Source organism: Falco peregrinus, chromosome 3 (assembly GCF_023634155.1).
Source record: "Falco peregrinus isolate bFalPer1 chromosome 3, bFalPer1.pri, whole genome shotgun sequence".
NCBI classification, from domain to species: Eukaryota; Metazoa; Chordata; class Aves; order Falconiformes; family Falconidae; genus Falco; species Falco peregrinus.
The window spans coordinates 73,437,952-73,465,207 of NC_073723.1; the positions used below are offsets into that span (position 1 = coordinate 73,437,952).

The 27,256-nt window shown below is 40.5% G+C and overlaps 1 protein-coding gene across 1 annotated transcript in view; it reads right to left on the minus strand.

Moving 5' to 3' along the window:
• Nucleotides 1–27,256, minus strand: part of GALNT12 (polypeptide N-acetylgalactosaminyltransferase 12) — a 49,739-nt gene that overhangs the window by 20,065 nt on the left and 2,418 nt on the right. The window contains exons 2-6 of the mRNA XM_055800268.1: nt 16,014–16,183; nt 15,098–15,287; nt 11,630–11,815; nt 9,223–9,340; nt 1,830–2,006 (exon numbers count right to left, since the gene is read on the minus strand). Of these exons, the coding sequence (XP_055656243.1) occupies nt 1,830–2,006; nt 9,223–9,340; nt 11,630–11,815; nt 15,098–15,287; nt 16,014–16,183 (841 nt within the window). The remainder of the gene's footprint in view (nt 1–1,829; nt 2,007–9,222; nt 9,341–11,629; nt 11,816–15,097; nt 15,288–16,013; nt 16,184–27,256) is intronic.

Below are 27,256 nucleotides of genomic sequence, written 5' to 3' on the forward strand. Positions count from 1 at the left end.
AACAGCATGACATATTAGCTCTGAGGTCCGAACATTAATCTTGAAGTGAAACTCCACAGAACCAAATACTGCATCAATCATTTTTCCATTATGCTACGGAACTGAATATTTGGGTTAGATGAAGTAAAAGTGTCTGAACTCAAATGCTGCAACAAGTGGTGTACAGAGTGCTATGGAAACCACAGCGCACTGGTGGCAGCTTTGATACATACAGAAAAATGGCGTGTCTCAGCTTACATCCACTGTGTTACAATAAGCCAATGTGCAAAACTTCCCATACTAACACAGATATATCCTTTCAGGTTAAAGTCCTGTCATTATAGATATCAGCTGCCCAGAACTTTACAAGAAAAATTGTCAGCATTTATTGCTGTTTTCTCTTTGCACATGACAAACAGAATCAGCATGGCGTTGCCTGTGAGCTCCTGCCTTCGGACACACAAAACCTGTATTTCTCTCAAAGTCAGACTAATAATAAAACCTAAACGGATTTTATGATGTTAAAGTAAAACAATTATTACAAATGCATGGACTATAATAATCCAATTACCCAATTTAATCCAAAGGAACACGAGATGGAAACTAACTAAATTCAGCTTCCCCTGTGCCCTCCAGAGTATCTTTTAAAAGCCTAATGGTTTCCAGAGCACTTTTTCCCCCAGCATGTCTATGGGGGTGGGCCACTCAAAGGTGTGGGGAGCTCCCTGTCCCCCTGCCCGGTCCCCAAGCTCTGGTCCAGCACCGCCAGAGGTAGATGCTCAGCAGCCCACTTCTCCCCATGCACAAAATCAGAAAGCCACTTGCAAAACTTCCCGTGCAGAGAGAAGTGCCTGGGGAGACTGCGCACTCCCAGAAACAAGCAACAGCAGAGATTTCTTTCTTTTAGGCCTGAATTTTGGGCTTCGTGCCAGAGGTACATTTAAGTCATTTCTAGACACTGTGAGGATTTTTCAGTATTATTGTCTTCCAGCCTACAGGCCCCTCACAATAAATATATCCAAGCTGTGAAATTGCACACTGCTTTGCTGTTTTAACCTACTCAGTTTTCACAGTATTTATCTCCTGAAAAATCTGGCAAACAAATTATCTTGTATTTTCTTTCTCATGGAAAATAAAAGTATTAACATTAAAAAAAACCCCAAACAACAAAACCCAGAATTGATACTTCAAACATCTTACTAGCAACATTTTCATCTGAGTTCCTAGGACTGATTTTAATTAATTTAATCTTTGCAATATTGATTTTCTACATTTTTTTTTTTTAATCAAACGTTGTGCGGCACTAAATCAGACAGAAAAATTGATTTTGTCTTACATCAGTCCGAAGTTTTACTATTATCACAAGACAGGTAATTTTGATAAAGATTATTACCATGCTGTTCACTGAAGTATCTACTGACCATTGAAACTTGTTGATTAGCATTCATTAATTGTGTTTTGTTCTGTAATTCTTTATTGATAGAATCCTGCATCAGCTGTTCCATAGAAGTGCACATTTTTGGCTGAACAGCTCCTCTTTACTTGGGTTACCTTGCTTAACTTTATTCCTTCATTTATTCACTCCTTTGTTTAATACTGACACAGATTTGGCTGCCTTCTAGTCTTAAAAAAAATCTGATTTTTATAATTAAATTATTTTAAAACACCCATAAATTAAAAAAAATACAATTAACTAGATATACACATTTATTCTATATTTGAGAAAAACTTTCAGAAGAAATAATAAGCAAACATAAAAAGCAATTAATGTTAAATATTAGCTTAATTAGTAGTTATTTCATTTAACTCAAATTCTACTGAAATTCCAAGAACAATGGACTTGAACTCACCAGGCGAGCATGTGGATTTCGGTGGTAATAAAGTTCTTTGTACTCATCCATCCACACTTCAGCTGCACGCACGCTGTTTGCCAAAGCTTTGGACCGTGAGTACGGAGCTTGTTTGGGGAAAACATGACCTACATGGGAGCAAGGGTGGATCTCAAGACTTCCTCCACACTGCCATATCTGAGCAAAGAATTGACATTGTGCATCATTAATTGCAATCTTTGCAAGCAGAAGGATATAATCATAATAAGACTTTGTAAATTTAATATCTTCTCAAGAATATCACACCATACTACAAGCAACAGAATAATTTTGTGTCTCATTTGATGAATAAGCTGGATAAAATGACATCCTTGTGAACACAGAGCAAATCACTGGGACTAACAAGGAGATAACGCTATCTCTGGTTTTATCTGGTGTGCAATTATCCCTTTCTTAGCTTTACTTTCTCTGAAGGCATGATAAGAAGCGGTCCACAATATTTCTGCAAGTCTCACTGTGGTCTACAATTAAAGGTATACAGGCACCACTGAAAAAAAAGGGAGAGAGAGGCATGTTCCTTGTCTGCCTTAACCATGCGACTAGTCACCTTGGAAAGAAACCGATGACCAACAACTGATTGCTTACCAGAACTCTTTGCCCATATTCTACTGGAAAGTTGACAAAACTTTCATTGTTTTGTCATATCACTGGAGAATGATACCAAAGATGTGTTCCCATTTCTACGTTCACCATTTCAGAAGACAGGCACAGGTGCTGGGTCGTAAAATAAAATTAACGTTTTTCATTGGAAAACTGACCTGAAAACCCAGACCCAAGGCATGAAAAGAAAAGGCAAAGTAATTCTCTGACTCGTGGTGGTCCAACCAACATTAGTGAAACAAGCTCCTCTATCTAAAGCAATATTCCTACTCGCTGTCAAGGGAAGTACTTGAACCCAAGCATGGAATTAGCAGAAGTCACTCTGCCCTTGTGCTCATCCTTGTGTCTTGGGCTCCCCAGGTCAGGAAACGTATGGCCCTCCAAATAAAGACCACAAATGACCACCAAGTGGATACATCAGCCTCAGCACTCTGCATATTTTTGAAATTAGACTCTTTTCCTTTGAAAATCATGGACTTTTGGCATGATCCATTCTGATCTCAGGTTTGAGGTAATGAAAGGAAAGCACAGACAGGCACTTCCTATTTAATACCGTGTGCGACCACAATGTGGCAGACACCCCGTTCCTGAAGGGTGCTTCAAACAAGGGTTGTGCAGTTCAGTCAGATGGGAGGCAAGGTAGGACACGTTGCTGCACTTGAACTAACTTGAGGCTGTCACCAATGGCTCCGATAAACTTTCTGTAAAAGATTTCTGAGAACTGGTACTCCAGCAAGCTAATTCTCCTCACGTATTCAAACCTGCATAAGTGGCACTTTGTAAATGGAGGACAAAGGAAATTAGGTGGGATATGCGTAAGGGCAGAGGTTTGCTCCCTGACAATCTTCTTGTATGACACACACATGAACACAGCAGGAGCAAAAGCTGTGAGTTGGCAAATAAAACTTTGGTACTTAACAATAACAAGACATCAGTGATGGGACATGTCCCACCTCTCTCCCTGGGACTTTTAGGGATCTAGAAAGTCACTACAGATGATGGCTTTCAGCATACATAAGATGGATGCTGTCTACAGACTGCTTTTTTGGTTGGTTTTTTTTTCCCTTTAAAGTTACTAATGATTTCTCCCAAATTTCTTAATTTAGAAATCAATGAACATTGCCTCCACTGATTTGGTTTTGGATAATGATGTCAAACCTTTATGCGTGGCACAATACTGTGCTTAAAAAAAAAAACCTGTAAACATTCTTAATATATAAGTTTACTTCTAAAACAGTTTCCTTAAAGGCATAAGGAATTCATCATTCAGCTACAGGAAGCACTGGATATCTTTACTTTCTGGACTTAAAACTTTAATTTCTTGCTTTTCATGTGAGGTTTCTCTCCTTTTTTGTTGCTTTTTGTTGTCATATAAACAGAAAGATGCTTAAAGGAATTATACAAGAAATCTAGAATTATGTACTGATCTTTCAAAGAATTTGCATATTTTCACATGTAAGTTATACTACTGCCATTTTGAAATTGCTATGAAACCAGCTATCCACTTTCACTTTAAGTTCTCCCTTTTTGAGATTTGTTTCAAAACAATAGCTTCCTTACATCATTATTTCTATATCCAAAATTTTTTTTAAGTTGAAATTTATCACACAAGATTTGTCAGCAACTATTAAGCACCATAAATTTAATTTATTAAAGTTTAACAGTTTCCGTATTTTTTATATACCATATAAGCGTTTTTTTAATTGACCATTACTGTTTTGATCAGTCTTGTTTTTAAACAAGACGTGAGGAATGGACCATAAAGACTACTTAAGTAAAAATGTACAGTTAAGAAGGAAGCACATTCTTCTACTTTTCCATGATAAAGTCTGATTTAAATGGAGTAAAACAGACTGACCGTACCTGTGTTAAACTGCTGACAAAGAGAAATCCACAGCAGCTGAATTTTCAATAATTAAAATTCTGAATTTCCCTAAAAAATAACTGTAGGTTGCTAAACAATGCTCATTAAATTCTGCTTTTCATTAAAACAGTTCAAAACTTCTCCTGTCTTCCTATTACAAAAAAAAAAAAAAAATTATTTCAGCTAACCAATTCCTCAAAAGATTTATTTATTTTTATTTTGATGGAAAACTTTTTGACCTCTTTATATAATCAGGTACAAATGAACAGACATAAAATAAAGCAAGGAATTCAAAAGAGAAATTAAAGTTGTTTATTAAATGCAAACTAAGTGACTCCGGAGAATATTCTTCTGTAGCAGAGAACCACATTAGATTTTCTTAATATTTTGCAAGCTGACATGCATGAAAATATGTTTCTTTACTAGGTCTGGCTACCTGGCAGTTCTCATTATAGAAGTGTATTCTATTCCTTCACCACAAGAAGAAAACAAGGTGACATTCCTTTCTATTTTCACTTTCATCTTGATACATGCAGACTATCAGCATTTTTTTCTTTTCTTTTCAGAGACAGATAGTGGCGTTATGAAAAGCTACAGTAAATGTTCAAATCTCTCCTTGGGATCTCCATCCCTGCCAGGGTCTCTGGACAACTGACCTGATGCCGGGGCAATGTACAGTAAAGCTCTATAAGCTCTACCACCTGCATTCTAATGTTTTAGGACTCTCTGGAAGAATAAAAAATAATTAAAAAAAAAAAAGAAAAAGGACGCTATCCCCTGAACAAAGACAAACTGTGGAAAACACTCTGTTCCTGCCCCTTTCTCTGCTGCTGTTTTGCTTGCTGGCTGGTGGCTGCACCCCACAGTGTGGTGCTCATGCATCATCTGCTGGGAGGGAGCTGGGTGGGCAGAGGGGCCTACCCAGCCACATGAACCCATCCCAGCTGCTCCCACTGCAAGACAGATTTCCAGATACATACAGGAAGAAACGATACAAAAAAAAAAAAAAAAAAAAGATGAGAAAAGAGACGACTCCAAGCGATCAGAGGCATGTATCATCCGGGCTCACAGACAGTAAGGTTTCCAACAGAAGAAAGGACTTAACAGTAAATAATTTTGCCTTTTTGCATGTGTGGTTTTCTCTCATGCCACGATGGTGGGTTGAAGGACAGACTACAGGTGTATCAAGCATTGAACCCCAGGCACAAACTTATATTGCAGTGCCACTAGCAGGACCAAGCATGGGGCAGGGGGTGAGGGCGGAAAGCTGCATCCAGGTTCCCCTCATTCCATGTACAGGAGAGAGAAAATGAAAGGACGTGTTTTGCATCCCTCAGAAAGTGGAGTTTCAATGCCCATTATGCCCATGAAGTGAAATTTTACCCAGCCAAATAGCGTTAAGCGATCCAAAAAATCAAGGCACACAGACTCCATCCTGCATTCAGCACACAGCCTTCATCTCTCTTAGTCATCAGGCTTTTAGGTGAAGCTTTGTCCTTGTTGTGCTTCTCAAAACCACAGGGAATTTCTTCAGCTTAGAAAAATCAAAGCATGAGAAAGAGGAGGCTTGAGGACAAGTCCCTTCATGTCATCAGGAGAGGGTGGTTTTTTTCAGAGATGAGAACAATAATTTACAGCGTTTTTCCGTATCCCTGCTCCTAATTTGCAGGTCTGGCAGGTCTAGAAATCACAGTGACAACAGAATTAACACGGATTTATCCCTCTTGACCTTCTTGAGCACTGTGGGCAGCCAGAACAACACAGTCAAACAACATCACAGCACTCTGCTCTCTTCCACAAAAATCGTCACTGCAGGAAGCACAAGTACAGGGGCTCAAAATCAAATACAGGAAATCACGTTCTGTACAAACACCCAGATCCTACTGGCAATCTGCACTAGTAAAATTAACATGCCCGGGCATATTCACCGGCCATTGCACATTCTGCTCTGCCAAACTGCTGGCCTCCCAGAAGAGTCGCTCGATCCACCTGCAGCCTGCAGGCACCCTACGCTGGCCGCTCTCCTTTCCTCATTTAAATGCTTCCCCCACCTGCCATGAGCCACCTCCCCGCTCTCAGCCCGGTGCAGGACAGCCTGCACGCCGGTGGCTGCCAGCGGATGGCCCTGAGCCCCCGGGCTGGTGCACCCACGTGCCCACTCAGCCCCTGCGGGCACGGCAGCACACCCGTGAGCAGCCTCCAGCACGCCAGCTGCAGGGGACTCTGCTGCTGCTCCTGCTGAGCTCCCGTGTGCCAGCCAGCCTCTGATGCCTCCTCCGGCCCATGAGGTGGTCACATTTCTCCATGCTGAAGGAGTAAAGGCACTGCTCATACATGGTGCTGCACCCCATGGCGTCAAACACCTGGTTCAGGAGAACCGGTAACATCAAAAATGAGACCTGCTGCCAGAACCTGGTGGAGGTCAATGGCAATGACAGCCTGGGTCTAAAGCAGCAGCAGCCAGTGCAGGGCCAGTGTGTCATACAGGGCAGGGCTCAGGCTTGTCCTGTCTGCAAGGCTTCATCTCCCCAAAAGAGAGACATGAGGAACAGAAAGCCAAGAACTGCTTGTTCAAAGAGGGCCGTCCGAGTCTTTCTATAAGGAGTTGTAGAAAGCACCCACAATCCATCTCAGAGAGAAGAAAACCACTGCCATCTGCTACTTCCTACCGGTTAGGGGGCAACTATCTCGGTGTCACCAAATCTGTGGCAACCAGGGTGACAGAAGACTGCAGACATTTCAACAACATGAAGTAGATCCTGTCATATCCAGTTGCGTCAACTGTGGCTGTTGTTCCCAAGCTTGCTGCTTTGGGGGTACAAAATTCTGCTAAGAGGCAGAGCACACAGTACTGCTTTCAAGAGCAGCATTCTCTCCAGCTCACGGGTTCTTAGTCCGGTTGCACGTGCACTAGCAGCACAAAGAAGTGCCTGCAAGAGCCAGTCTTGCTCAGGAGATGCACATATCCAACATGCTTGCCACAGTTACGCTACGTTTGTGGGAGACAGTGTCATGCTCTCCCATGTAGCCTGCTGCTAAACTGACACTCTCCTATCTAGGCTTATTTGCTGCTGCAACAGCGTCACAGCTGAGAAAATAAGAGACACAGCAAGCCCCAGTCAGCAAGCATCTGCACCCAAAAATGCATGATTTCCTCATTGTCATTACCCCTTCCAATCCCTCAGTAAGCAAGAAAACAATTTTCCCTTGCCAGAGTTAGCTGGGGAAGGCATCCGCCACCAGGCTGCTTTCCAGCTTAAACTGCCTTGGGTTGTGACTGACGAAGAGCACAATTATTTCTCTGGCCTCCAAGCATGAACCTCTATTGCTATTTCTGGCTCCCTGAGCAGCCTCTTAAAAAGAGGCATAACAGTAATTTCATCCAGAGCTATTTCACAGCTCCTGACCCCGTGACTAAGCAATTACCCCACGAAGAAATCCCTTCCCGTGGAAAGAGGGGACCCACTGCAACGCACACATCAACGTGGGCTACACCAGAACTGGAGTCAGCTGGGAGACTTCAGAAGCTCACAGAGCTGATGGAGGTGGGCGAGTTGCTTTGAGCTTCAGGTAGAGGGATGCTGAATTTACTGACCGAGACAAGTAGGCTGTGTGTTTGGACTTGCGTGCCAGGAACTTTTCCCTGTGTGAGAAAGGAGGTGGTCATGAATTCAGATCAAACAGCATCTCCAGCTGAGAAATCCCCCTCCAGAAAGAAACCATGTCAGCTCTAGGTCTGTGCTTATTATCCTCCCTGATCCTTTTCTTTCCTTATTTTTGTGCCCTTTTTGCTAGGATTTCTGCACTACAGGCAGTGGAAGACAGAAACAGCAGCCAAGAAGACTCCATGCTCCTCTGGTTAACAGGCAGACATCAAGTGAGAGTCTGCCAATGCCTCCTTTCTCAAGAACATGGGTTTTTTAACATTAAAATACCATTTATCCCTGAAGTCTTCTGTCACCTGGTTAAAAACACCAAAGAACAACCAAACAAAAAAATCAACCCTCCCGTCCCACAATCCAGTCACACAGAGAAATGCAAATATGACCATAAACCACACCTGATAATGAGTAGAAAAACACGGGAAATCCAGGATGATAAGTTGTGAACTCCTTGCAAGCCAAAAATGGCCCTGCAGTGTACCTCTTACACCACCGCTGCATTGCTTCAGCAAGCCAAGTGTGATACAGAGCAAACCACAGGCAGCCTGTGCTCAGTGGGAATTAGCAGCAGCACAGGTAACAGCAGAGTTGAGGAGAACAGTTTGCTCACCAGTCTTCTATCTCCTCTCTCTTCCCCTGCCATAAATCCATTCCAGCTACCCATCTGCCTCACACCTGAGCACTGGTCCACCCTCTGGTGCGGTACAGCTCTACAGTTTCTGGAGATTTTCCCCATCACCTTTTATAACCTTTATACAAACCTTCCCTGAAGTGAGAAAGAATAAAGCCTTAAAAAAAGTGCAGGGCTGCCTTGTCCTGCCCCACTGGTAACTGCCACCAGCTGCCTCCTGCTCACGATCAACCATGGCAAGAGCCTTGAGTCACACAGGAGAATTATAAATGTTTCTTTCCAATGATCTTTTTCAAGCCACAGAATGTAAACTCCATTGCAAATATCACACACCACTACTTACATTTTATTCTGTCATTCAAAACAAGGATATGTTTTTAAAAACTGGTTTTAAATGGCTATTTTGATGGATAATACAGCTATAACTAAGTGTGAGAACAAGGAAAAAGAGATTCATATAACCATCTCCCAAAATATTCTCTTCTTAACACTTGCTTACATTACAGCTATCTCATTAAGTAAAAGGGTGTGAAGAAAGAAATAAGCAACTTGTCTTTACTCTCAGGAAAAAAAAAACTTTCCAGTTGAGCCACTTACCCTAAATGAGAATTCAAGGTTTTCTCCACCCCAGACTTCCATTCCTGTGTCATACGAACCAAGATAATCAAAATACTTCTTACTCACAGAAAACAATCCACCTGCCATGGTGGGAGACCTATCAAAGAGAATAGCAGCTCTGAATTGAATAAAAAGCAAAAAAAATAACAAAACAATGCAACGGATATAAAAAAATTCAGTAACTTCTTATTTTCCATTTTCTCAGTCTTTTCTGGATACAGAGTAACAGCCAGCTATTGACTGGTTATCATCAGGTCATTTAAATTCAATTTTTAAATGTACCTGAAACAAGCTCCAGAACATATTAAAATGAAAATATAATAAAATCAGAGAAGATAAACATTGTGTTAATATAAATTTTTGCAATCAGTGTCTTTATGACTAGTAAATGATTAGTCTCTTACTTTCACGTAGTAGACCATAAGCTTTTTTGTGGCCAGATTATATTAGTCGTCTCTGAAATTCTAAGTGCAATACCCTCACATACTTTACTTAAGTAAAAAGTAAACAAATATTTGTGCTTTAGTATATAATAACAACTTTCCTGATCCCATTAATATCAAGTGGAAAAACTCTCAGACATCAATTGAACAGAATTAAGTAAATACAGCCTCTAAAGAGGTACTTTTTTCTTTCTAAGAAAATCTGCTCATCTGTTTGTTTGTTTTTTTTAATTTTTACGAAGTTTGAGGGGAAAAAAAAATAAAAATAACAGGGGTCAAGACCAGACCCTCATTGAAGACCACAAGGCCCAGAGCAACAGCATACTTAAGGGATGTACTTTCAGTAGTGTAGTGTGTCCACATATATATAAATTTTGTATTTGTTCAGTATTGTTCCTAATTGTTTGCAGTCTTAGAAAATGTCCCTTTTCAAAGTGCCAAGCATATTATGCTGGTTGGAACTAAGTGCAGCTGACACTTTATAAATTTTACCAAATTGCAATATTAACAAATGCTAGGTGCTGTGATCAGTTACTCTTAATCTATCAAAACTAATTTTACCAACCATCTTTTTGAAGCAACACTGTCTTACACTGTCATATGTTGTTTCAAAGAACGGAATCAGATGAGCTGAGACAAGAAAAAAAATAAACAAACTCCAGAACCAGTCAAGCTCTTTTGTCTCACTCCAGATCTCATTTTTCCAAACACAGCTGTTCATGACACCACTCTCAGTGCTGCTGCTTTCTCCAGACGCCTGCCAAGCTCACAGTCCTTGGGCTACCATGAAGCTTCATCTCTCATCATTTTCCCCTTGGCATGCCAAAGACAATTCTTCTTGGCATGGAGAAGAAAAGCGTCATATTTAAACTAAAGGCTTTAAAAACATTTTTTAAGGAGGATGTGGACTAATATATGCTGAGAAAAAATAAATTACTGCCTCACTTTCTCCATTTGAAAAAAGAAAAAGTTCTCTTAACTGAGGATAAGTTGATTAATATTTGTGAAGTACTGGGTATTATTATCATGATAAACAACCTAGAAAAGACTGAGAAAAATTAATCATTCTGTATTTGTTGTAGTCCATAAGGTAACAGATCATAAATAAAAGCAAGAACTGACACAATCATGGCATTAAAAAATGCCAAATAGCTGCTTCATTTCTTACAACACACTGCTGAAGTACAGCAGCTTCCAGGTTGAACACAACAGACCCTTAGCTACCAGGATTTTGTCTACAGTGTCCATTTTCTAGATGCACTGTTTGTAATCTTACCTCTACCTCTCCTAAAAATACAGCATGGGACAACGAATAATACCTACTGACTGCAATGCATCATAAAATAAAACAAAAAACAAAACCCACAAGGAAGACATTGAGATGAGCTCCTGTGAGTTAGACCTTGAGAGAAACTGGTGTTTAGTTACATCATTTCATCCCAAGAAAGAACTGGCAAACTGGTTCACCTCTGAAAACAGCACAAGGAACCACCACTATCGCTACAGCACAGACAGCCTTCAAAACTACTTTTGCCTTCTTACTGGTTGATGATTTTTTTCCTTCTTTCATCGTTGACCATGGTACATTTTTTACAATGCGGATCTCTCTGCTTTGCATAGAGGACATCCCTGAGTGTTAATCAGTTACAGCCTTTCTGCTTGATGATAAGCATCTGTGGGAGTTTGCCTGCAGGAGTCAAGAAACTACATGTGCAGTAAGGATTCCATATGGAAGATTACCCAGGAATTTCACCTTTTAGCGCAATACTTTTCCAGGAGCATGGTGACCAGGACCTATTTTGGAAAAAAAGGGGAACTAAACAAAACACATGATTTTTAGTAATATGCTCATTTCTCAAGTATTTTTCAGCACCTGACATTTCCAAGTGAAATCAAAAATGCCTGTAACGTTCACAGTTTCATAAAGTACATAAAAAGTTAACCTGATCACATCGGTCTTGGACTTGCGCCGTTTCTGTTCTCTTTCCGGGGTACTGTGCCAGGTGAAGACCAGCCTCCAGTCAAATCCACCAATCTGTGGCTCACCAGCATTCCCCAAGTATTCAAATGTGTTCCAGTCAATAACATCAATAACAGGGCACACAACAGCTGATTCTTCTTCCGCAATCCTAGCATGTTTTTAAAAGAAAAGGGTGACTTCCATTAGAAACTTCTCTCAAAAACTAGAACTGTCAAGAACAGAGAATGTTTACAGATAACCAAACACAAGAGTTTTGCTCCTTTTCAACTCATGCTGCAATACAAGGAAATAATGGCTACAAGAATAACCACCGATTTCTTGCTGAAAATGCAACAGGATGGACTCAGCTGTAGGCACCTGGCCAAGCATCGATCTTCCTGGACAGTGGGAGCGAGGTATGCCAGATGGCTTGAGAGAACACATTTGGCATCTGCCTTGGCTGCCATTATTCTCAACAATGTCTATTTTGTTTTGTACAGGTAGCAGTGTTTAAGATATCGAGAGAGCGGCCTGATTGTATAGTTCTGCAAAGATGAATAATAAATTAGCTAGCCTCTTGGCTCTTAAAAGTCATGGTTGATCTTGCAACTGTGATCATCTACAGAAAGTTATACTGAGCACTACAACAGTAACTCAAAAAGAAGTTTTAAGCTTAAACAAAAAAACCTCCATGTAACATGGGAATTGGTGAACAGTGAAACAAACCTGAAGGAGACCTCCAGAAACCCTGGCAACAGGAGATAAAAAGGAGAAACAAGATAGTACTGCAGAATGACACACCTATCAGCAATCCTGATCTAAGGTAGTTAAGATTTTTATCACACTAAGCATATATCAGAGCCTAGGATATTTCTTGCAGGTCTACTTCTGCAAGGAGACAAGCCCCTTCCTCCCATTTCTCAATACCATGCAGCATTTTCCAGATTCTTTTCCAAAAGCATTTGCCCTTACAAAAGTCAGTGGGACCCTCTGCCCCTACCGCAACTTCTGGAGAGGCATCTCTCAGTACTCGGAGAGATGAACTTCAAGCATGCAAGCTCAAGCTAAGGTCTTTCCCCTAAATCACTCCTTGGCAATCTTCTCTACACTACTCTTAGACATCTCCCGTTAGTTCAGTGAAACAAGGTGACTTGTTTGACTTTCAGATGCTTGTACTTCTAGCCCTGCATCTTCCAATTTTCATATTCCAGAGAATAAGGAAAACTGAACAAATTATATTGGCGAACAGGGAAAAGATATGATGCATCTATCATTTGAGGCAAGCTAGTTCCTCATGGGATTAAGCTTAAAACCTGCCAGCTGACCAAGGAGTTCTGATTCTGAAATCAGAGCAGTCTGTGGTGGTTAAATGCAGCAGAGAGCAGCAGCGGTTTCAAAGAAGTATTGTCTGAGCTGGGAAAGACTGCCTTAAGTATGCAAGACTCTTGTTGCTGGAGGGAAGATGCAACACAGCTGTTTTCTTCTCAATGATGACCCATTGAAATCTTGTTTGGTAGAGCACACAAAATGGCTTTTACAGATATTATCTCCTGTTTTGCACAAAACTTATGTACAAAGCAACTAGAATGATAGGTACACAGAGGAAAAAGAAATTCCAGTAAAATGTAAAAATGTTCTGTTGCTTCTGTAAAGGAAAAGGAGTAAAAATTAAGTAGCTTTCATGTGATTTCAGTTATGAAAGGAATCAGGTAAGTGAAAAGCCATCACCCGTCCTGTAACTTAAGAATTAACTAGATGGCCCAATGCATATGCAGCTTACAAATGCACCTATGTTTGCACCATAAAATGCCAACACTTGCATTGCTCCCATACATTTAAATCAGATATGCCATGCAAACATCCCCTTAGAGATGTACGTCTGCATCTAGAGCAAGGGCAAAAATTCCAAGACGCATCCAGGGCTAACTTTTTACAGGCGATTTATTAGACGCAAAATTATCCAAATCCTTCCTCAAGACTGCCATCTAGTGGTTTGCTAAAGAAGTGAAGAAATTACAGAATCTTGTCCACAGTTACGTAGTTTCTTCAGAGGACAGTCATTAAAATCATGCTTATTATTTTACCTTTACCACTTTTCCTTTATTCACACTATCTATACTGCTCATAGTGAATACACAGTTATCTGGAATGCTGTCGGTGTGAAATTTAGAAACAAGGTAAATATGACAATTTTGAGAAAAAAAAAAAGTTAAAGTATCATTCCAGATACAATTTCAAATGGACAAGGGGAGTTTGAGAACACAAGTTCCGCTAGGAATAAGGAAGACTTGCACACCTCAAGATAGCATGTGGTTTTGGAAATCTTTCCCCAGTTTGCGTAGGGCTGTTTTTTCTGGTCTTTCTTTGAAGTCTACAATACCTGGTGGGAAACTTTATAGGATGCAAATGGAACCACTGACCTTGAGAAAAGGATTTCTTTCTAATTATGTTTTACAGAGAGCTGGGTTTCTATACACAATATCCGGGAGGCCTGATTCAGGTACTGCATCTATCCGTACATGCTACTGGTATCCAAAGGGGTAAAGATGTAAGCTGTCAGCAAGAGGTGCAAAGGCAATACAGCCTCGTGCATGTGAGGTGGGGGTGGCAAGGTGCTGAGGCAAAGTATACCAGCAGCTGAACCAACAGTAGGAAAAGTGCATGTATGGCTGCTGACCACACATGGGTGAGGCTTCAAGAACATCATAAATAGTCTAAGTTGTACTAGAGAGCTAGTATTCTGCGGTTTAGGGATTTTTGCTGGGGTTAGGGGGGGTTTCTTTGGTTTTGGTTTGGTGTTGGTTTTTTTTTTTTAATTAACATAAGTCTTCTGAACTGCCCAACACATCTGCAGTACAGATTAAAAAAACCTACACAGCTGTAAAGTACAATGTCCCAGGACAGATGGTGTCCAAGAAAAAATCACTGTTGACATAACATTAACTCCTCCTCATCCTACTCCATGATGCTTTATACTAGAACCAGTTTGGAAACACAGATTTGCTCAGGCCTAGGAAGGCTGATTTTATTGACTTATCTTCCAGTCTGCTTACATGCACACTGCCCTGCAGTCCTGTCTCAGGACACGCATCTTTCCAGACCTTCTCCTCCACCACCCAGGCTGACAGAAATAGCTCATCATTCCCAAGGTAGTTTCAAAGCTGGATTCTTCAAAGAGGATTCTTCTTCCTGAAAGCAAAACTCTCCCTTCTCTGAAGAAAAAGAGCAGACTGGTCTTTGGGAGAAAATAAAAATCCACCTCCTGATCTTCCACGCTTCCATCTGTTACCCCACTGCCAGGAGACAAACATTCGCAGCGCCTCAGGGACCAGACTAAGGTAACCTTCAGTAAACGACTGCGAAGAGTCATTTTTTCCACTGCAGAAGTGTGCCGAACTGTCCCTTCTGCTTCTGCAACGGGAGAGAAAAGCAGCCCAGAGCAAAACCTCACCTTGCCAGCAGTGGCTCCAGCCAGCCCTCGTGACATTCGCAGTGGCAGTCCAGGAACGTCAGGATGTCTCCTTTTGCCACAGACGCCCCCAGCAGCCGGGCTCGAACCAGCCCCTCGCGCTTATTGGCACGGATAAGACGCACCTTGCGCAAGCCAGCCACGTAGTTTTCCAAAGTCTCCTTTAAATGTTCTGTAACAAACAAAAAAAGAAAGGAAGAATATAGTTCTGGAACAACTAGTTTACATCATGCTACAGAAAGCTGTTTTTTCAGTAACATATTACTTACAGCCTTAAAGATACCAGCATTTTCAACTCCGATTCTGCTATACTGTCCACATTAGGAAAGGTCAAGAAAAAAAAAAAAAACCAGCACGTGGATGGACACATATCACGGTTATTTTTAAGAAACTGAATGCTTCATATTTGCCTCTAATCAATTTCCAAATTGTTAAGTGCTTCTCAAATGTTACATAAAACTTTTTCCATGTAAAAGTTTTATTCTTAACACAATTAATCTGTGGCAGAAAATGCCAGAATTGTCTTTGTGTCCCACAAGTCAAATGAAAACAGATAAACAGGTAACTCTTGCTATACTACATACCGGGGCAACCTCGGAGCAATCAAAACTTGCTCACATTAGGAAACCTGAAATGCTCTCATCAGGCTGTAGGTTATCTATACATCCAAGCACCCATGTTACAACACAGCAAACATGCTTCCCCACTGTAAACTAAATTTGGCCCAGAAGTCAAATTTTTTCACTGGCACACTACAAGAAAACCTATCTTCCAGTTGAATGCCTATGTTGTATAATTTTATGGTATGTTACCTAAACAGCGTATCTTTTTCTCCTGTGGACTGGCTGACCAAAACCACCCATCAACAATCAACATTATTTAGAATTATTCTTCCTACCTTTGTCACTGTAATCATCTACAAGGATAATTTCTTCCAAAAGTATATCTGGAGATGTCTCAAGAACACTATGAACAGTTCGCAGAAGCGTTGACCAAGCCTCATTATAAAAAGCTATCACAACGGAGGTTTTCGGCAGGTTATAATAATCGTACTTTTTCTCTCGGCATCTGTAAGGGAGGGGATTACATTTAGTACAAGTGCAAAACCATTTGTTAATTTTCAGAAAACTATTCTCAAATGCAGATGTTGTATCCTATTTACTAACTGTAAGCAAGAACATCTAAAGGATATTAAAAGAACTGTACATACGAAGAAAAGTCATGCAAGCACTTTCAGGAAGCTGGTCTTCCAGAAGTCCCATTTCTGCAGCAGCACTATGTCTAAAATTCTGCAATCCCCCAAAAAATCTAAACAGAAAAATAATAGGAGGCATTCTGGGCTGGTGTACGTGCAGTAGCTGGTTTTGCACATTATTACCTCAAGTAGAAGATCAAGCAATGGCCAAAACATGCCTCAAATTACAGGGGGGAAAAAAACCAAAATAAAAAGAAAACCTAAGTGCAGTAGAAACAGTAGCATAAATTACTGATAACTTGTGCTTTGGAAAATAAAACAAGTGCTAGACAGTAAAAATATAACTGTAAAGGAACAGCAACATATAAAGGAAAAAAAAATAGCAACAGAACTGAGATGTATGTACACTGAAGCAAAATTTGGGAAGACCACAGAACTGCCAAGATGTAATAGTGAAATCTGCAAAAAACAGACAGAGACATAGAAATGCATGGTTTTGGCTCTATGGAGAGCCAGGAAGTTTGCAAACCTTTGGATTAAGCTCCAGAATGTATTTCCTATAAACATATATATGAACTTCCCTAAACGAATGTAAGGATGCCAAGAAACTTATAGTTGAGCCAAAAGTGTATGTAAATTGTTAAGGATTTCCCTGAAATAATTTTAAAATAAAGACGGTATTTATTACTACTTTTCCCCTTCTCTTCGAGCATTCTGCGTAAGCAGTTTTGTTAAAAAACAACTGAAATGGTTTAGAGATAACTGAATTTTCTTATGTCTCCAGCTTACTGCCTGGAGTCACCAAGGCTTGTAAGGGTCAGAAAGACATACTTCAGCTTCTGTGGACTGCCTGGTCACAACAGATACTGAAGCAGGTAGGATACCCCTCCTACCAAAACAGAACAGCAGTGACTCCTCCAAAGCCCATACTACAGGGAGCTAAAGGGGGAAACCAGAACTGATCAGTAGAAAACGTAACGGCAAAATCCCCTAGGTCAATGTAGGGGAACCAAAAGTCCCCAAAACACCCAGAAAGAGACATTAAAAGAAAAGTGCTTACCTACAGCACATTGAGAATATTTTTACTGGCTATTTAATGCTGTTCTGTTTGCAATAAAAAAAATACTTCTTATAGGTTTCTTTGAAGATTAGGCACTATCTATCAAGAACTGTGGTACAGAAAGCAAAAAAAAAATCCGAATCTGCATATTCCTAAAATTAAAACGGGGGGGAGGGGGGGGGGGAAGTCTGTAGAGTATTTTTGTAACAAATACCTGAAAATGAGGAAGCAACGAGAAATGACACTTGGGCAGAGGAGGCACACAGAACACTGCTTGCTCCTCAAACAAAACAAATGCAAGGGATGCTACGAAACAACACTCATTGCCCACTGTATATGATCCATATGCATATACACATACAGATATACATAGACAGGTAGATACACGTTACACATACAGTGAAATGCAAAGATGCCCATCCCTCCAGGCTGTAGCTTGTCCTGAGGCAAACAAGGGCATTCACACAGAGAACTGCCTCACACCAGCAGTTGGTAACAGAAGTGATTTATTTTGCCAAATGTTCATGTATTAACACATTAAAAAAAAGAGTGACATTTTAATTATTTTTTAAAACACTGTAAAACCTACTGTATGAGTCCAATTCTAGAAATACATATTTACTTTACCCTATTGAAAAACATTTATGCTCACTACTGCCAGGAGATTTTTTTTCTCATACATCACAGTTACTTGTACCAGCTAATTTCAGTTAATTTCTCAATGGGTAGGTAAAGATCCCATTTCCAATGTAGAAAACTGAAGGAAAAAAGAAATAAATAGAAAACCTCCAGGAAAGCTTTCTCTAGAAAATATGTCAGAAAGATTCACAGGATAATAATGTTGTATTCCATTATTTAAAAAGGGAAATCCAAAAGGTCTAAAGAAGCTTATAAGCCTAATTATAGATTAAAGACTTCAATGGATTTGACTGAAAATTACATGCCAGAGACAGGACACACAATTTGGCACAGGGGAAGGCAATTCCCAAACCGTCTGCGATTCACTGTGCATTGCCACCTCCTGCGTTGAGCTTACCCTACACTGTGGAAAAGGGTCAGCCTCCTACGGAACATACCAGAGCACGTTTCTTAGGTTTCTGAAGTCAAGAAAGAGGCCAAAACTAAAAAGTGTGGTTTATTTACTAGCTCCATGGTGGAAGACAGCAGGCAAGAGCAGTGCAGTGACTCACAGGGCAGCAGCAGGGCAGGCTGCCCAGAGCCGTGCCCGCCGCCCCTGCAGCCCCCAGTGGGCTGGCGGGACGAGGCTGACCGCCCGCCGAAGAAAGAAACCCTGCATACCGACATACACAGAGCACAACTGACGTCTCAGCTTTCTGTTATATTAAGTCTATTTTGGTGAAAACTAATCCTCGTGTATAGCCTAACCAAAATTTTGTAACTTTTACTTTTAAAAAATAAGACAAAAATTAGTTATTCAATTTCTATGCAGATTTGCATGTTTATCTCAGAAATTATTTCCAAGACACACATTCCTTACTAGATTGCTACGAGATCTCAACCATTAGCAGTCTCAAATATCGTTGCTTAAATGAAGCATACTTTTCCTTACCTTTCCGTACTGAAAGAAATTTCAAAGAGTTTTTTCTAAATCCTAAAAAATAATCCCGTTGGGGAAATTACAAACTCAGGGCATTTAAACCCTGGAAAAAGAATACTGTAAGAAAATCTTAAAAAAAAACCCCAAATGAATCCCTGAAATGGAAATGCTTAGAAGTACTGCTGAATAACAGTTAAGTGGCATGCATATGGACACTAAACATTACCACTTCACAAGATACACAAAGCTTCAAAAAAGACACTACAAGCATGCAACTTGACTTAAAGCCTAGTAGTTTTAATTCAGTTTTACCATTTCCCAACTCCTATTTACAACAGAACCACCTTAGCAGTCTTGTGTATTCACCTTTGCAAACTTCAGGATGTATTTTTATTCTCCATGTGTCAGCCAAATACCCAAGCTCCTACCTCCCGAGTGAATCATTTCACTCCTACTTCAGGTTATTCAGAAAAACAAATGTGTATCAGTTACGGTATGTCATCAAAATGACAGGGGGTATACAAACCGGTGACAGCAGTCCCAAAATATGGTTTTGCAGATACTGGGAAGATACTTATACTGCCTATACTGCCAGCTGCTTTCGGCTTCTGACTCAGGCACTCTTCAGTGCCACCCTCAAATGCGTAACACTGGCCTTTCCCAATATAAGGGATCATGTTAAGACAGGATTAATTGCAACTCATGTTAGCCATCTAAAAGCTAGGTGCCATCTTCCAGCTGAGCATCCATAAAGATGGATCCAAGAAGGTGACTCAGCCCATCCTCCTTAAGCCGTTCACCTAGAATAAAGAAACGGGCTTTGTGGGTCCCCACCTCCCCCTTGTCTACAGAGGTTTAAATAGAGCGCTTCTCTAGTTAACTTCTGTGTTAACTTCTAGTTAACTTCTCTAAGGCTAAAGTTAAAATGACAGGAAACTACCTGTAGTCTGTACTATTGGCTGTCCGATACATCACCTTGAACCTAATTATCATAACTACCAAACGGTTCACAAAAACATTAACACAGACATGAGGAAATGGGCTGCCTGTAAAGGCAGCACTTCCAAGCATGGGCCACGAATGCAAAAGCACCAGCATTTGGAGTCTGACACGGTCTTCCACTACTCTCATTATCTTATTCAACCACAGGAACTTTACTATTTACATAGATAATAATTATATATATTGACAAAAAAACCCACCTAAGGTAAAAATGTGTTCATGGTGAATGGGTTCATTTTCTCCAGAAAAGTACACCTATCTCTGGTCAGGCTGATTTTGGAAAAAGTTACCAGATACCAGTACCAGCCACTGAGGAAAAACCTATTGCCAGTACACGTGAGCAGTTTTTTTAGAGCCAAGAAAAGAAAGGCATAAAGTTTTAAACAGAACTCTGATTTCACTGAAGAACACTGATACATAATGGATAACAATGATAGCAGGTAATGTGATGCAAAGGTGCAACACCTGCTCAGGCTCTGCCCTCCGATGGCTCCTGCTCTCTGCAGCCCAGCAGAAAATGCACAAGCAGAGCTGCACGGAGAGAAAACGTGGCTGGGATTGCCCCCAGCACCCCCAGCGAGTGAGCTGGGAGACTGCCCTGCTCCTGCAGCAAGCCTGCTTCTGCACTGTCCTCCGTCTCCCTCAGGCACACTGTGGCTTAAAGGACAGGTATAAAACAAAATATTTGTCTTTCGGCATTACTTGCTTATCAATTTACACTGAAACAAACGTCTACATTTTAAAATTCTAAGTATATTAATCCATTAATCTTTAAATCCTTAGATGGGAAGAGAGAGAGAGAATAATGCTGCTATGTACCCAGACACAAACTTAAAACCACATTCACCGTGCACCATCTTTCCTGGATCTTTCACTACAGCATCTACGGAAACATTTAACTCCACAAAACACAAACTGAAGCAAAGCATGTAAAGGTGTATCATCACACACCCACATTCCTGCAGGATTTCAGTTTTACCTTTTTACACTGCATTTGCAGTCATGGTCTAGCTAAGATTACATGGCTGACAAGTTTAATAATTTAATCTTGAAATCTACTATACTACAAAGTCTTCTGTTAGCAAGCTTTACAATAGGTTATTTATTAGAAACTAAGGAGATCTCAGTGAGGAAATGCCTATACAAAACTGAATGGGCTATTCTGGAGAACATTTATGTCAATTAATGTAATCACTCAATTTATTTCATTGTAAGGAGCTGTTTCTCTTAGAGATGCACATCTATACACAGGGAGAGACCATGAATGTGTGCATGCCAGGCATGCTGCAATGACTTAATTAGGAATGGTTCCTAGCATACTTCTATGTAAAACTTTCACCACAACTGCAACAACAATACAGAAATGGAAAACATATTTTTAATCTCCAAATTTCATGTCCCATATGCACAGTTACTCATATTTTAAGAAAAAATATGAAACATCCTGTGAGTTTTCAAAGTTTTGTTAAGAATACAATCTGTTCATAAATCATCTAATGCTTTCTAAAGGTATACTCTTTTAACTTTTGCTTTTGAAGTTGTTATGTGAGTGCCTGAGAATACAGGCTAGTTCAAGATTGTGTAGCTTCTTTCAGGAAGTTCAAAACAGCACGTGTCACTGCTATATCTGATTAAACAGACTACAGTACGTGGCGTTGCCATATATGCACTGTCACAATGTCATCTAGCAAAAGCCGTTAGACTCCAACTTCAGGCTGGTTTTCACGCAGTGGGCTAGGAACCAGGCTTGCTGGGTTCGCTACAGTGGGACATGGACATGCTGACTCACAACACAACCTCCTTTTCTTAATTTGGACAGAGTTAAGACATTAAATTAAACAGAGACATGCTCAAACGTGGCTTTTTGTAGGCTGCAAGTAGATACAGCTGATGTGGACAAATGGCAGAAACTGGGCACCTCAATCTAGTTTCACCTTCTCCACTCCCACCCTATAAGCTGCAGAGGCGGCTATGTGGACTCAGGGGTATCTTCACCCCTAGATACATAGACAGGTATCTTCACCCAAGAGAAAACACCTCCTTCTCCCACCCTCCCAAAGCCACGGCAGAGGACACAGTAGTGCTTGGGTCCTCTTCTCCCCCCTTTTCTACCTCTTCCATCCCTCCTGCTCCCAGCAGCAGCTTAGGGCTCAGCAGGTCCATCCATGAGCATCCCAAGCTCAGCAGCATGACATGGGTCATGGTGCTGGTTTCTTAGCCACTCTGCAGAGTTACCAAGGCTGTGTTACCTACTCCAGGCTGAATGTGCATTGAAACAGCTGCTCCTCACTCCTCCTCAGGGGAGAGCAACCTATGGATAAAATCCAGTGTGTGAGCCAAAAGCACTGCAGCCCTATTACATTAAAACCTAGGATACAGAAGTGCAACACTTCCAGTGGAATTAAAGGATATGATAAACCAGATTATTCTTATCTCTTCCAAACACCATCCAATGCTAATGAGAGACAGAACCCAACCAGTTCTGTGGTTTTTTTTCTTTTACATTAAAAAAAAAAAAAAAAAAAGTCTTATCTGTGCATGGAGCAGCTGCACCCTATCCTGCACACCTACATACCCCACGTGCGTTCGGATGTTGCAGAAAAAGGCACTGACATTTGCAGAAGGTGTGTCTTGATCCGATTAGCAAAGCAGATACCAGCAAGGTGCTGATAACTGCCAGAATGGCTGTATTATTCGGGGCAAGGGTGAAACACGTAAGCAGTGTGAGTTAAAGCGATGCTGGGCCACACTTCCCCATGACCCAGACCCAGCCCAGCAGCCCAGGCAACTGCTCCCTAAGTTGTGTCTCCTGAAACCTATCACATTAGGAGAGAGCCCCCCAGTACGGTCTAAGACACCATGATATGACCAAGTCTCTGAAAACAGAGGCTAGCTAGATTGTGAAATGGTTTTCCAGATTATTTTGTTGTAAAGAATGATTCTCTCAGTGACAGTAAGGTCTCGGCAAGACAGACTGCCAAACATCGTTTTATAAGATTTCAGATAATAAAGGGCTCCACTGGTTAGTATAAAAACATTGTGAGAAGCAAGGAAGAAAGCTGGTAACTCTGAACTAAAAGAAAATATTTGTGAAAAAGTTTGGGGGGGAAAAAGCAAATCTGTTTTAAGACAGATTAAAAATATATCAAGAAAAAATTGTCTAGGAAGTCCACCTATGAGGCTGGACTAAATCTATACCTAAAATTCACAAATTTAAGAAATCCATAGATCCTTCTAATTGCAAATTTTTAGAAGGCAGCAATAGAAGTTCCTACCTAACCCAGATTCTGGATACACAGATGAGAAGGCATTTCTGCATGCATCCATGGAGAAAAAACAATTTGGTTTATTTTGCTGAATTGAAACAGCGGTTTCATTTTGTTCAAATGCTCACTCATGTTTGCAATTTTCTTCCAAGGTAGTAAGATACACTTAACATTTGCACACAGCCATACTATTTCCTACACCTACATTCAGAAACTTACTTTGATGTGAGTAATTCGATACAGGACAAGAAAAGCATTTTGCAAAGCAATACAGTAACTGAAAGAAGTTATTGTAACCATCACTAATAGTAAGGTGTGGGTACACCTGGTTCTTACAGACAATCATATATAGTAAAAGCACTGCTTGAATAGAGAAAAAAAAAATCATAATTTGTGGTTACTGTCACTGATCTGGAAACTTTGCCAGGTTAAAAATGAAATCAACAGAAACCAAGTACTCATACCGATGTCAGTGGAAACTGAAGATCTCTACCAGAAGCTGTAAAGAAAAGCAGTCAAAAACTAATCACGTGAGTTCTTCTGGAAGTTTGCAGGTGACTATTAAATGAAAGCAGAATGACAAAGGAAACCGACACATTTTTACAGAAGACAGGAAACAAAAATAGTAAAATACCCTAAATATCAAAGTACTTGTGGAAGCATTGCTGTACTTTGTACTGCTATAAAACGCAAGCCTGCTTATTTAAAAACAAAACCTACTCCAAAGCAAGCCCTGGGCACAGAGCTCACAATAAGCTGCACGTTCAGAGGGAAGGGATGCGCCAGCAAGGTCAAGCTGCTGCAGGTAAGCTCTCCACTGCAAAAAGAATCACTGCAGTTATTTCACATTTAGATAAGAGATGAAAGAGAAGCTCCTGAGTGAAGTCAGGCAGTCATGGTGGGCTGAGGAGGAAACGCTCAGCTGCTGCACCATTTCCTAGAATAGGGTCAGCTTAAACCTCCTGGGAGCTGCATGCCCATCAAAACCAGGTGCTGTGATTTCTGGAGTAGAAGAGGGATTAAAATCAAGTCTCCAGGATTATTCTGAGAATTTGCTAGCAAATTACTATCAGATGAGGAGCCTGCATAATTTGGTGCCTACAACCTAGTAAACAAAACACACCATGGTAGCAAGTGGGACTGGACTGTAAGAGAGTCACATTCAAATCTGGGAACAGATGGGAAAAGCAGTTTTGAAAGTTGGAAAAATCTTAGTGCAAGATTGTTACACTAAATTCAAAGACAATATCCCAAAAAATAAATAACATTATAGGCATAAATGATGGTGACAGAGGAATTTAAGTATTTGTGTATATCTACCTATCAATATACAGACACTTCAAATATATACACACAGATACTTTTTGATATATATAAATATATATATAAAACATATATATAAACAAGCTTTCTCTCAAAACACAGAAAATTACGTACAATTAAAGAACAAACATCTAAAATAGCTACTAATTATTATGCAGACCACAATCAATATTTTGGGGGCTTTTGTAGCTACCCAAAATCATTTGCAAGGTAAGGAAAGACAAGCAAGACTTATAAATCCATTTGCTTGCAAGCACAAGGATTCATGTATTGCAGGCAAGCACAAGAAGCCTGTGATTCAGGCTTCTACCGTGAAAGAGACGACACAAAATGCTGAGCCAGCACAAAAGTGCCTATCCCTGCTTTGTTCCTTTTGAAACAAGAGCAAGCCAAAAGAAGGCTGGTGTGATTTTACAGAAACCATCCCTGAAATAAGAAGGTAAAATGTCCAAAATCAGGAACAATGCTTGAGAACAATCCTTAATCTTAAAAGAACTCTAGCAGAACAACTGGAAATGTATTTCTTACACATTGTAACAAGCTGCAAAAGCCTAGGAGACCCCATCAGTTGCCTGCCTAGTCCTGCACAGCAGCAGTGGCCAAAACACACCGCCCAGAGCTCATCTCGCTGCGCTTAACAGGGCATCAGCCCCAACAGGGCTCTCAGCAAGTCACTGTTTGATGGAGGATGCCTGCTTGCTTTAAACTTGCTATAACTGTTGCTTCCTGTATGTGTACGAATTCAAGAAATGAAGAATAGACATTGGGAAGACAACCTGGGCCATCTAGACAACATGGGGCGGGGGGGCAGTACAGGGAGTTCAATTGGGCAGTGATGTAGTCTTGAAAGAGGTACCCAGAGAGGCTGTTGAATCTCCATCCTTGGAGACTTTCCAAATTTGACAGGGCAAGGATGACCTTTAGTGACACAAACACTGAAGTTGCTCTGCTTCAAGCAGGACGTCGGACTGCACACCCCAGAGGTTCCTTATAACCATCATCATTCCCTGACCCTACAGCATATTTCACTTCTAACCTTGTACAAACTGTATCACCAGTTAATAATTTCCTTATACTTTTATGCATAAAGTTTTACCGAAGAACATTTTTTATAGTTTGTTTTTATATATATGCTTATGTAATTTGTTTATACGTACACATATATATACATACACACACACAACCATAGCCACCCATAAAACTGATGTTTCTGTGTGATGAAACACAACATTATCAGTTGCTGACCTCAAGTGCAGACAGTTAAAGGAAGCAGGAACTGTCTAAAGGAAACAACAGAAGTTGTTGAGTTCTCCAGGTCTGTGTTTCAATAGAAACAGGATCAGTTCCCAGAAATAAACACATGTACACAGAAAAGCCACTTCTGTGAGAATAAGAAGGAATAAAGGCCTTCTGAATATCTACACTGGCAGAAATACGTAAGTAGAAGCATCTAAAGTTGAAACTTTGTAATAAAGTAAATAACATCTATAGAGGCTTCATAGTCAAATGTAATCAAACACCACATTCTTTGGGGGAGTAATCTCAGTCAAACTATGCTTCTTCTCCTCCTGCACGGCATCACCAGAGATAGGTACTAGCAAATAACTACTGCCACATTTCTGGTCTGATAGCAGGTCCAGGATGTACATGTGACAGCCAGAAAAGTTTTTTGTTATCCGTTTCTGATAAAGCAACACCTTGTATCCCCAATTTTGCAGACCACATTTAGAGCCTTACTGGCAAAATTCTGGTTTTCACTTGTTTCAAATATTTGTGATTTTCACAAATTCACATGCAGAGAGTGGGTTCACTGATAAGTGTGGGAGGACATTAAGGTTAAAAGGAACAGTGGGACATCCAGGTGGTGGGGATACTGCCTCCCTTTATTGCCCTTTCTTTCATCCTCCCATTTTCCTGGTATCTAAAATTTCCAGACTCGCCTCTACACACATAAGTATATAAGTGAAACTGACCAAAAGTGCATAGCCCAGAATAAAGTCTCCAAGCATAGTATCTGTCAATATCTTATGAATACTTGAACTGAATTTTCTAGTAGATGGACTTCCTTATCCATTACAGTAAATGGATTTCTGGGACAAGGAGGGGCCAGGATTTGTTTTATCCATTTTATGCATCAACCCAGCATTGCAGCGGCTCACCAAAAGGCACCCTCTCGGTACCCTGCCTTCCAGGCTAAAGAGTTGTAAATTAGTCACTTCTTTATGGAAGCCATGCTGTAACAGCACTGGGACCAACAAGAGACTTCTGTGGGACTTTACCAGTGACCCTCCACCAATAAATAAATACATAAATAAATAAAACAAGTGCCTCCCCGCTTTCACCCAGTTATTTATAAATGCAAGGAATTTCCACATTATTTCACCACTGTTTAAGGAACTCATCAAAGGCCTCTGGAAATAACGCCACACTTCCTTATCCACGTAATTACAGCCTCCGAAGAGCTCAAATATGTTTGTGAGACACGTCATCCTTGACAAAAGCCAAGCTGACTCTTTCTCAATAGATCATACCTACCTATCTACTACTGATTCTTTTCCTTACACAGTTTGTAAACTATATGCCTGGAAGGGATCCAGGGCTTGCCAGCACACAGTTCCCTGGTCTCTACTCCTCTGGGACTCCACTGAAAAAAAACAGTCACCTTCTTGTCTTCAGGTACCAAAACTGTTTCATTGATCACATCTAAAAATTTAGCCTTTACATCATTTTTGTGGAC